The 12,859-nt window shown below is 37.1% G+C and overlaps 2 protein-coding genes across 2 annotated transcripts; both read right to left on the bottom strand.

Annotated features, from left to right (window-relative positions):
- Positions 1-8,463: 8,463 nt before the first annotated feature.
- Positions 8,464-8,874, bottom strand: LOC139888939 (uncharacterized). The gene has a single exon (XM_071871921.1). It carries the CDS (start codon positions 8,872-8,874, stop codon positions 8,464-8,466), a length of 411 nt encoding a protein of 136 aa, XP_071728022.1.
- An 823-nt stretch (positions 8,875-9,697) lies between these two features.
- Positions 9,698-11,519, bottom strand: LOC139888938 (uncharacterized). The gene is made up of 2 exons (XM_071871920.1): positions 11,185-11,519; positions 9,698-10,691 (listed from the first exon to the last, which is right to left on the bottom strand). The coding sequence occupies exons 1-2, from the start codon at positions 11,517-11,519 to the stop codon at positions 9,698-9,700; spliced, it is 1,329 nt and encodes a 442-aa protein (XP_071728021.1).
- Positions 11,520-12,859: the final 1,340 nt, after the last annotated feature.

Below are 12,859 nucleotides of genomic sequence, written 5' to 3'. Positions count from 1 at the left end.
CATGAAATATAGCACATAAAACTTTGATACAAAGTAGTTGTGAAGATAATTCTAGTTGATAAATAAGGCGTTTAGCAAAGGCAATAAAGACACGTAATTCATACGTCCAGAAACAAGTCATGCATTCTGGTTTTACTAATACCACTTCCCATCCTTGGTTTTGTGGAACATAACCATTGTGACCGATAGTAAGACAATGTGTTGTAACGTCATCAAAAGGATGAAGGTTACGTAATGACGAGCAGTCTCGTAATAACCTAAAAACCTCATTTCTTACCCCAATTACCGACTCTGTCACTTGTGGGAACGTTTTGTTTAATAGTTGTAGCCCGATGTTCTTGTTCTCACTTTGGTGAGAAGCGAACATTACTAACCCGTAAGCATAACATGCTTCTTTATGTTGCATGTTAGCCGCTTTTTCTAAATCACGAAGTCCTATATTCGGATATATTGAGTCAAAATAATTTCTTAACCCGTTGCGTAAAATAGCATTTGGGTTCCCCGCAATATATGCGTCAAAGTAAACACATCGTAACTTATGAATTTCCCAATGTGATATCCCCCATCTTTCGAACGAAAGCCTTTTATAAACCAAGGCATTCTTGAAACGTTCTTCGAATGTCTTACAAACTGATCTCGCCTTAAATAGTTGTGCCGAGGAATTTTGACCGACTCTAGACAAGATTTCATCAATCATGTCTCCGGGTAGGTCTCTTAAAATATTGGGTTGTCTATCCATTTTGTGTTTTTATACTGTAAAATAGACAAGAGTTAGATTCATAAAAAAATACTTATTAATACAAGCAATTTTTACATATATCATAAAGCATAAGCACACTATATTACATATATTACACCACACGAATACAACTATCTTATTCCGACTAGCTCATTTCTTCTTCTTCGGTTTTGGTTCGTTTTGCCAAGTTTCTAGGGATATATGATGTTCCCCTAATACGAGCCGTCGTTTTCCACATTGGTTTAGAAAAACCTGGTGGTTTAGAGGTTCCCGGGTTATTGTCACAACTTAAGAAATACGGGTGTTGACGATACATATAAAGTTCATCGGGTTTGGAATCAAATTTCTCTATTTTTATGCCCTTTCCCTTATTGTTCTCTTTTGCCTTATTAAATTGTGTTGGGGTAATTTCTATAACATCATCGGAATCCTTGTCGGGATCCGATTCATCGGAGAATTGGTAATCCTCCCAATACTTTGCTTCCTTGGTGGAAACACCATTGACCATAATTAACTTTGGTCAGTTGGTTGAGAATATTCTTCTACTTAACCGTTTTATTATTTCCTCCACTGGTTCTATTTCTTATTCCGGTTCCGATTCTTCTTCCGGTTCCGACTCTTCTTCCGGTTCCTCTTCGGGAACTTGTGAATCAGTCCACGAATCATTCCAATTTACATTTGACTCTTCATTATTATTAGGTGAGTCAATGGGACTTGTTCTAGAGGTAGACATCTATCACATAATATCAAACACGTTAAGAGATTAATATATCACATAATATTCACATGTTAAAAATATATAGTTTCCAACAAAATTTGTTAAGCAATCTTTTTTTTTTTCATGTAAACACGGTCGAAGTCTAGACTCACTAATACATCCTAACAAACTCGATAAGACACACTAATGCAAAATTCTGGTTCTCTAAGACCAACGCTCGGATACCAACTGAAATGTCCCGTTCTTATTGATTAAAAACGTTCCATATTAATTGATTTCGTTACGAGGTTTTGACCTCTATATGAGACGTTTTTCAAAGACTGCATTCATTTTAAAACAAACCATAACCTTTATTTCATCAATAAAGGTTTAAAAAGCTTTACGTAGATTATCAAATAATGATAATCTAAAATATCCTGTTTACACACGACTATTACATAATGGTTTACAATACAAATATGTTACAACGAAATAAGTTTCTTGAATGCAGTTTTTACACAATATCATACAAGCATGGACTCCAAATCTTGTCGTTATTTAAGTATGCGACAGCGGAAGCTCTTAATAATCACCTGAGAATAAACATTCTTAAAACGTCAACAAAAATGCTGGTGAGTTATAGGTTTAACCTATATATATCAAATCGTAACAATAGACCACGAGATTTCATATTTCAATATACATCCCATACATAGAGATAAAAATCATTTATATGGTGAACACCTGGTAACCGACATTAACAAGATGCATATATAAGAATATCCCCATCATTCCGGGACACCCTTCGGATATGATATAAATTTCGAAGTACTAAAGTATCCGGTACTTTGGATGGGGTTTGTTAGGCCCAATAGATCTATCTTTAGGATTCACTTCAATTAGGGTGTTTGTTCCCTAATTCTTAGATTACCAGACTTAATAAAAAGGGGCATATTCGATTTCGATAATTCAACCATAGAATGTAGTTTCACATACTTGTGTCTATTTTGTAAATCATTTATAAAACCTGCATGTATTCTCATCCCAAAAATATTATATTTTAAAAGTGGGACTATAACTCACTTTCACATATTTTTACTTCGTCGGGAAATAAGACTTGGCCACTGGTCGATTCACGAACCTATAACAAATATGTACTTATATATCTAAGTATGTTCAAAATATATTTACAACACTTTTAATACATTTTGATGTTTTAAGTTTATTAAGTCAGCTGTCCTCGTTAGTAACCTACAACTAGTTGTCCACAGTTAGATGTACAAAAATAAATCGATATATATATATTATCTTGAATCAATCCACGACCCAGTGTATACACGTCTCAGGCTAGATCACAACTCAAAGTATATATATTTTTGGAATCAACCTCAACCCTGTATAGCTAACTCCAACATTACTGCATATAGAGTGTCTATGGTTGTTCCAAATAATATATATACATGGGTCGATATGATATGTCAAAACATTTGCATACGTGTCTATGGTATCCCAAAATTACATAATATATTAGAATACATGTATAATACAATATAAGTTAGCTAGGATATGATTTGTATAGAATTGTTAATATTCCCGTAGCTACAAAAATAAAAAAATATCCAATCTTGTTTTACCCATAACTTCTTCATTTTAAATCCGTTTTGAGTGAATCAAATTGCTATGGTTTCATATTGAACTCTATTTTATGAATCTAAACAGAAAAAGTATAGGTTTATAGTCGGAAATATATGTTACAAGTCATTTTTGTAAGAGGTAGTCATTTCAGTCGAAAGAACGACGTCTTGATGACCATTTTGAAAAACATACTTTCACTTTGAGTTTAACCATGATTTTTGGATATAGTTTCATGTTCATAAGAAAAATCGTTTTCCCAGAAGAACAACTTTTAAATCAAAGTTTATCATAGTTTTTAATTATCAAACCCAAAACAGCCCGCGGTGTTACTACGACGGCATATGTCCAGTTTTACGGTGTTTTTCGTATTTCCAGGTTTTAAATCATTAAGTTAGCATATCATATAGATATAGAACATGTGTTTAGTTGATTTTAAAAGTAAAGTTAACAAGTTTAGAATTAACTAAACTATGTTCTAGTGATTTCAAGTTTAAACCTTCGAATAAGATAGCTTTATATATATATGAATCGAATGATGGTATGAACATCATTACTACCTCAAGTTTTGTGGATAAACCTACTGGAAAAGAGACAAATGGATCTAGCTTCAAAGGATCTTAGATGGCTTGAAAGTTCTTGAAGTAGAATCATGACACGAAAACAAGTTCAAGTAAGATTTCCACTCGAAATAAGATTGTTATAGTTATAGAAATTGAATCAAAGTTTGAATATGAGTATTACCTTGTATTAGAAAGATATCTTACTGTAAATAAGAAATATTTATTGAGGTTGGATGATCACTCTACAAGATTGGAAGTAAGCTAGTAAACTTGGAAGTATTCTTGATTTTATGAAACTAGAACTTGTAGAATTTATGAAGAACACTTAGAACTTGAAGATAGAACTTGAGAGAGATAAATTATATGAAGAAAATTGAAGAATGAAAGTGTTTGTAGGTGTTTTTGGTCGTTGGTGTATGGATTAGATATAAAGGATATGTAATTTTGTTTTCATGTAAATAAGTCATGAATGATTACTCATATTTTTGTAATTTTATGAGATATTTCATGCTAGTTGCCAAATGATGGTTCCCACATGTGTTAGGTGACTCACATGGGCTGCTAAGAGCTGATCATTGGAGTGTATATACAAATAGTACATACATCTAAAAGCTGTGTATTGTACGAGTACGAATACGGGTGCATACGAGTAGAATTGATGATGAAACTGAACGAGGATGTAATTGTAAGCATTTTTGTTAAGTAGAAGTATTTTGATAAGTGTCTTGAAGTCTTTCAAAAGTGTATGAATACATATTAAAACACTACATGTATATACATTTTAACTGAGTCGTTAAGTCATCGTTAGTCGTTACATGTAAGTGTTGTTTTGAAACCTTTAGGTTAACGATCTTGTTAAATATTGTTAACCTAATGTTTATAATATCAAATGAGATTTTAAATTATTATATTATCATGATATTATGATGTATGAATATCTCTTAATATGATATATATACATTAAATGTCGTTACAACGATAATCGTTACATATATGTCTCGTTTCAAAATCATTAAGTTAGTAGTCTTGTTTTTACATATGTAGTTCATTGTTAATATACTTAATGATATGTTTACTTATCATAATATCATGTTAACTATATACATATATATATATATATATATATATATATATATATATATATATATATATATATATATATATATATATATCCATATATATGTCATCATATAGTTTTTACAAGTTTTAACGTTCCTGAATCACCGGTCAACTTGGGTGGTCAATTGTCTATATGAAACGTATTTCAATTAATTAAGTCTTAACAAGTTTGATTGCATAACATGTTGGAAACATTTAATCATGTAAATAACAATTTCATTTAATATATATATAAACATGGAAAAGTTCGGGTCACTACAGAAAGCGTCTCTGAATTTGATGGGACGGTTTCTGCTAGAGGTAATAATAACTTAGGGTTTTTATTTTCTCTTTCATTTTTTCTCCTCATTTTCTTTTTTCTTCACTTTTATTCAGGATCCGATTGACTCCATTGTTCTTTGAAAAGGTATTGTTCTAAACTCGTTTTTTCTTGTTTCATCTATGGCTAAAGTATGTCTTCGCTCTACTTGTAGTATCGTGACCCCCAAACGCTGTGAACGTCTCCGTAAAACCCTAGGTCTGGATGATGATGATATAATTCTGCAGGAATAAGATAAGTTTATGTTGGATTTCCCGGCAGATTATGTCGGGATGTATACACAAGCGTTTATAGAATGTAATCTTAGGATCCATATCTCATCTTTCTTTCTTAGCATTCTTGACTATTTTAAGGTTCATGTTTCCATTGTGCACCCACTTGCTATCAAAAAGATTTTGGCCTTCGAATACATGTGCAAGGAATATGGTGGTCAACCTTCGGGTGACTTATTTCGTTGTTTCTACCAAACCGGTGATGTTTGGCAGTGGGTTACAATTGCCAAGCGTCGCAAGAAAAAAGGTAGTTTGGTGGATACCCCTATGTGTTTTGCTTCTTCGATCCCTGATGTTCGAAATTGGAAAAATTCCTTTGTTTATGTCAAAAAGTCCTTCTTCTTTCTAGACAAATTTCCCAACGCTATTGACAGCAAATGGGCAGTTGTTCCTAAGCAATACAACGATCCTAATCTTGAAGATGCCAAAAATGAACCTCTTTTTGGTAGGATTTGCCGCCATCCCATTATACCCTCTACTCTTCCAGATTCTATCCTGTTTATGCTTGGAATGGCATCTTCATGGGAGAGAGGTAAAGCTGTTCCTGTGTATTTTTGTGAGGAAAAGGGTAGGTTTTGGTTACCTTACGCTTCATTTTATAATTGTTAGGCCTTTTTCACCTTTTCGACTTTTGTTGTCTTCTGCAGAGATGTCTTTAAGAAATGTCATCAAGTCCCTTGGAGTGAAACAAATGACTGAGGCTGCTCATGCCACAACTGTAGTAAAGGAGTTTGGTTCTCCCTCCTGCTCTGGTTTTATGGAGGTGGAGAGTAGACTAGAAAAGGCAGCTGAATCAAGTGCCCCCAAGATTCAATCTAGTAGTAAGGTTGCTTCAGAGCATGAGCCTATTGATGTCGACACAGAGCCTGATGTGTCTAAAAGCATCCCTGTTAGGGTGTCAAGGCATCAAAAAGCTGCAAGGAAGAGAAAGGAGGTTGCTTCTGGTTCACCCTTGAAAAAAGCTTAGTTTACTCTTCAAGACGAAGATACTGAGGATGAAGTTAATGTTGAAGGTTTTGGTGACAATGTCCCATCAGATATGTACTTTTATTCATGCTTTTGAGTGAACCTTGCTTTATTCTTATATTTCTTTGTATTTGTAGGTGATCTCCCTGCTATCCCCTCATTGGAAGCTTGTTATGATGTGTTGCATTAAATGGTTCCTTCTGAGTTTGAAGAAGCTTTTGAGGATACTTCCAAGCTTATTGACGTGTAAACTGTTCATTGCTACTGATCTGCAATTTATAACCACCTTGTCCATTCTCGTTTGAAGCAAAAGTCTGGTGATGTTGTGTTTTTAGAGAAAGAAGTTGAAGAGCTTAGGGAGGTCAATGCCTCTTCTAAAGAGTCGATAAAGAAGCTGTAGGAGCGATTGTTGATGAATACGTCATGGGAGGAAGAGGTAAAGTCAGCTAGAAGTGAGATACTGAGTATGCAAGAGAGACAGAAGCTGGATGACAAGAAGATTGTTGATCTAGAAGAGGAGAACAGGGTTCTTCGTCAAGAGACAAAAGATGCTACTTCAGCTTTAACGGATCCAAAGAGGAGGTTTGACAAATTGAAGTCAGATTACTCTAATGTTATCACCCAGGTTATTCCTCATGTTTGTAGGCAGCTTATTCGTAGCAAGGAGTTGGGTAACTTTATTAGTGACGTTGTACTGGCTGGTAAGCAAGAGGAGAGGTGCCAGTTTCTTGTTGATTTATCTAAGCAGGGCAAGATTGAGCTTAGCGATTATTTGGAGTACACGGACCAAGCTTCAACTCTTCTTGATGCAGCTTGTGCTCGATTTGTTAATGTTGAGCTCAACTATGTTGCTTCTGTCGCTGCTCATCCTGATGTTAAACCTGTTGAGCTCATTTGTTTAGTTGTCGAGGAATAACCTTTATGGGTGATTTGTCTTTTGATCTGTCTTATTGTGATGATCCTTAGGTTGACTATTTATGTTTGATGTACTTGTTCCAGGTCTGTGTGCTTGTAGATTAAAGGCCTTTTTGCCTATGGACAATTCGTACTTCTTATTGTGGGGATTAAACACCCTCCTATGTTCTATTACTTTATGGTTATTGTGTGTTTTGTGCTAGCTTAAGATAGCAGGTGATGGTTTGGACATATTGAACTCTTCTAAGAGTTCAAGTGTTCGTTTGGGCTTATTAGCTTAATCCCTTTATATTGGCTATATTTGCCCCTCGTTGTCTTGTAGAATCATTTAGGCATCCTTTATTATAATTTTGAAGGGCTATAATGAATGTTCACTAAAAATTCTTTTCGATGGACAAGGTGTACCTTTTAAGTTACCTTTTTATAATTGCTTTTGGTGAACTTTCTAGGTCACGTGTTGTTTATATAAAGCGTAAGAAGTATTCCTCTTGGGAATGCTTCATAAAATCTTTGGTATACCTCTTGGTTTACCTCTTTCTTATTTTTAAATGTAAAAAGTATTCCTCTTGGGAATGCTTCGTAAAAGCTTTGGTATACCTCTTGGGTTACCTCTTGCTTATTTTTAATTGTATGAAGTATTACTCTTGGGAATGCTTCGTAAAAAGATTTGGTATACCTCTTGGGTTACCTCTTGTTTATTTTTAAATGTAAGAAGTATTCCTCTTAGAAATTCTTCATAAAAGCTTTGGTATACCTGTTGGGTTACCTCTTGCTCTTTTTTAAATTTAAGAAGTATTCCTCTTGGGAATGCTTCGTAAAAGCTTTGGTATACCTCTTAGGTTACCTCTTGCACATTTTTAAATGTAAGAAGTATTCCTCTTGGGAATGCTTTGTGAAAGCTTTGGTATACCTCTTGGGTTACCTCTTGCTTATTTTTAAATGTAAGAAGTATTCTTCTTGGGAATGCTTCGTAAAATCTTTGGTATACCTCTTGGGTTACCTCTTGCTCATTTTAAAATGTAAGAAGTATTCCTTTTGGGAATGCTTCATAAAATCTTTGGTATACCTCTTGGCCACTTGCTCATTTTTAAATGTAAGAAGTATTCCTCTTGGGAATGCTTCGTAAAAGCTTTGGTTTTTCCAAAAGGTAGTACGATTTCATTTCAAGTTGCTTGTGGTAGGAAGCGTATATAGTTCGACTACCTGTTACAGATGTTTTCCTACTTAAATACAATTAAAACTTAGAAATAGAACTTTCGCAGGTTTACTCCGTTCCAGGTTCGTGGGACCTGCTTCCCTTCGGTGGTTTCAAGTTTATACGAGCCATTTCCAAATGCTTCGGAGATTATGTATGGGCCTTCCCAGGTTGGACCCATTTTTCCCTCGTATTCCACCTTGTTGATGCTGTTAAGTCGTAGAACATAGTCTCCAACCTTGTATACTAACGATTTGACTCGCTTATTGTAGTATTTTTCAAGGTTGAGATGAAGGTTCTCTTCGTTTTCCTCGAGATTTGTAGTTCTGTTGGTTAATACATGTATCTCAGCTGGCGATACTGCCTCGATGCCATAAACTAAGCTATAGGGGGTTTCTCCGTTACTCCTCTTTGGTGTGGTTCGATGAGCCCATAAGACTAGAGGGAGTTCTTCCATCCACCCTTGGTGACACTTTCCTAACCACTTTTCTAATCATTTTATAAGGTCTCTGTTGTGACTTCGACTTGCCATTCCCTTGGGGGTGGTATACGGAGGTAAAAATTTGCTTTATCTATAACCTTTCACAAAAACCAGGGAAGATACCTTCGGCAAACTGTTTTCCATTGTCAGAAACGATTTCTTGAGGAATTCCAAATCGACATATGATGTGTTCCCAAACAAACTTTTCGATGTGCTTTTCGGTCGTTGTGCTTAATGGTTTTGCCTCCGCCCACTTTTTGAAATCGTCTATGGCGACTACAAACCACTTTTAACCTCCCGGTGCTCCAGTTAGTGGTCCTACTATATCTTTACCCCATTTTGAGAAAGGCCACACTGAAAGAACCGATATTAACTCTTATTTTGGCTGCTTTTGAACTTTAGCATGGATTTGGCATAACTCACAGGTTTGCAGGAGCATAACCGTATCTTCGTACATTGTCGGCCAGTAGTATCCCATTCTTAGTATCTTCGCCACAATTGACCTTGGTCCAGAATGGAGCCCACATATGCCTTCATGCATTTCCCTGATAATCATTAAAGCTTAGTTTGGCCCAACGCACCATAGCCATGTGGTGAGGAAGGATTTTTGATACAGACCTTCGTTCATAATTTTGTATGATGGTGCTTTGATTCGAACCTTTCGTGCTTCCTTCTTACCTTCGGGCAAGATATCGAGCTCCAAGTATTCCCTCAAGGGTTAAATCCATGTATTTTCTTCTTCGATGATAAGGTCATGAACTTCCTGCACCTCGATGGACCTTTTTTCCAGGACTTCAACTCAGACTTCTTTTGCTAGGTAAGCGAAGGTGATGGAGGCCAGTTTTCTTAAGGCGTCCGCCTTTTTGTTCTGACTTCTCCGCACATGTTCGATGGAGAAGCCTCTGAAGCTTTCTATCAATTCTATGACTTTTGACAAGTAGAGTTGTATGGTAGGTTGTCTTGCTTCGAAGTTACCTAGGACCTGGTTGGCTATGTGTTGGGAGTCCACGAAAGCCTGTAGGTGCTCGATTTTCATTTCTTTGGCTATTCTAAGTCCAGCAAACAAAGCTTCATATTCAGCTTCATTGTTAGTTGTGCTGAATTCAAAACTAATGACATATGTGAACTCTTGTCCTTCGGGATTAACCAACATTAGCCCTGCTCCTGATCCATAGGAACTAGAGGCTCTATCGGTAAACCGTTTCCATTCCTCTGTTTCAACGAAGGGAGTGATAATTTGTGCGAAAGTAGAGTCACTCCCCTCGTCTGTCCCCGTTGTTTCTACCATGAAATCCGCTAGTACCTGAGCTTTGATCGAATGTCGGGCTTGGAAATCGATGTCATGTTCTCCTAGCTCGATGGCCCATTTGGCCATTCGCCCCAACTTTTTCGGCTTCATGAGTACCTGCCTAATTTGTTTGTCAGTTAACACAATAATGGGATGGGCTTGGAAGTACCTTCGTAATTTCCTGGAGGTGTGTACTAAAGTGAGTGTGAGCTTTTCAAGCTCTGGGTAGTTATCTTCTGCTCCTTGTAGGACTCGGTTGACAAAGTATATGGGGACTTGTACCCTTTCTCGCTTTTCCACGAGTACTGCGCTGATACATTCCTTGGAAGTTGCCAGGTATAGGTATAACGTTTCTCCTTGCTTTGGGGAGGTGAGGGTTGGGAGATTCGCTATATGCGACTTCATGTCATCGAAGGCTTTCTCTGTTTCTTCTGTCCAGATTATGTTTTTTGCCCCTAGACATCCTTTTAGAACTTTAAGGAAAGGCAGTTGTTTCTTGGCACCCCTGGAGAGGAAACGGCTTAGCGATGCTAGTTTCCCATTCAGACTCTACATCTCTTTAACCGTAGTAGGAGTCTTGAGCTTTTTTAGCTTATCCACTTTCTCCGAGTTTTCTATGATCCCTTTCTTAGTAATATAATACCCCAAGAATCTTCCTTCCTCTACCCCGAAGGAACACTTTTTTGGATTGAGTTTCATGTTGACTGCCCTAAGTGTATCGAAGGTTTCCTGGATATCTTTCGAGAGAGTATTTTCATCAACGCTTTTGATTACCATATCATCGACGTAAGCTTCCAGGTTTCTCCAGAGCTGTTTACGGAAGATTTTTATCTACGAGCCTTTGATAGGTAGCTCCGGCGTTCTTTAGCCCGAAGGGCATCTTTTTGTAGTAGAAGATGCCTTTGCTTGTGAAGAATGATGTTTTTTCTTTATCTTCTTCAGCCATTTGGATCTAATGGTAACCTTTGTAAGCATCAGCGAACCACTTGTACCTATACCTGGTTAAAGACTCTACCTTCCAGTCAATTTCTGGTAGAGGATAACAATCCTTCGGACAAGCTTTGTTGATATTCGTAAAGTCTACACACATTCTCCAACCTCCGTCTGACTTTTTAACCATAACTGGATTTGCAACCCAGGTTGGGTACTTTGCTTGCCGGATTATATCGGCTTGGAGCAATTCTTCCACTTCTTTACAAGCTGCCTCATCCCTTTCTTTGGCGAGGTTTCTTTTCTTCTTATGTATCGGCTCTAGGTGCTTGTATTTGTTTAGCCGATGCTCCGTGGAGAATGTTGAACCTTCAATATTGAATGATCGAGGGACGCCAGTCATATCTCCATATTCCCAGGTGAAGATATCAACATTGGTCTATAGTAGCTTTCGAAGCTTTGTTTTTACCCCCGAAGGTAAAGAACTTTTGATGGTTACTTGTTGCTCGGGGAACAAAGGGTTGATGGAGATTTTTTCTTCCTACGGGTTTCCTTCTCTGGTTTCCACGATACATTCCCCTGGTCTTTCCTCCGTTTCTTTGATTGCCATGATCACTTTTTCTCGATCATAGGTCGAAGCTAGGGTTCCGATTCCTTCGGAAGTGTGGAACTTACCAGTTGGTGTACGGTTGATACAATTATTACCATTTTCATCATGACTATTCTCCCTAGCAAAATATTGTGTTGTGAGGCGGACCGGACTACTACGAAGTCAAGTGTCTCCATCCTGGATAGCGGTGGTTATACGATGGTAAAATCAAGGTCTATTTCTCCGATAGGCCAACACCTCTCTCCGGAGAATCCAATCAGAGGTACCCTCGGGGGGTTTAAGCGAGCTTTGTTGGAAGGATTGAGCTGGTCAAAGCAATGCTCATACATGATATTGCACGCGCTTCCACTATCTAAGTATACTCGGTGCACATGTCTCTCGAAGATTCAGCCATTGACTGTGAAAGGCTTATCGGATGGCGTGATTGTGTCTAGTGCTGGGAAGGAGATTTCTTCCCAATCTGTCACTCCGTATCTTCTCTCCCTCTTGTAACTTCTTCGAGACTCAATGGCAAAACACTCTGTTACTGATAATATGGCATTGTATGCGTTCGGCCTTTTTTCTTTGGGTTTGACTTCTTGCTTGGGTACCTTTGGGTTACGTATATACTTTAATAGGTGTGATAACTTCCCGGATTGAACGGCCTATTCTATGGCCTGCCTTAGCTGTATGCAATCTTCCGTTTCGTGTCTGTAGTCATTGTGGAAGTCACAAAATTTGCTTGTATCCTTCAGCTTGCCCTTATTCGCTAGCTTTGTTGGAGCTTTAAAAGCTTGGGAAGCCATTTCAGTAGCGAGGATTTCCTTGGATGATTTTATCAGAGCCCCGAGGATACCAGAGGTAGTCTCTCGCCTGTAAGGAGAGAACCTTTTCCTTTCATTCTTTCTTCTGGATTTTTCTTCGTGGTGACTGATGTGTCAAAAGGGTGTGCAGTAGTGCTTAACTTATCTTTCAACTTCTAAATTTATAAAACCTTTATTATTACACTTTAACACCCTAACGAGCAACGAAACTCGATCAGATGTAGTATTTTAGGCTATCGTCCCAAGAGAGCGTAGATGAGGATAAGAGTTATTTTATTTAAATAGTTTAATTCTTATTAATGAATTAAAGATATATTTTTAAGTTTTTTT

The sequence above is a fragment of the Rutidosis leptorrhynchoides genome, chromosome 2 (assembly GCF_046630445.1).
Source record: "Rutidosis leptorrhynchoides isolate AG116_Rl617_1_P2 chromosome 2, CSIRO_AGI_Rlap_v1, whole genome shotgun sequence".
NCBI lineage: Eukaryota > Viridiplantae > Streptophyta > Magnoliopsida > Asterales > Asteraceae > Rutidosis > Rutidosis leptorrhynchoides.
The sequence above is the reverse complement of the archived record's forward strand: the minus strand, read 5'-3'. Positions and strand labels throughout refer to the sequence as shown.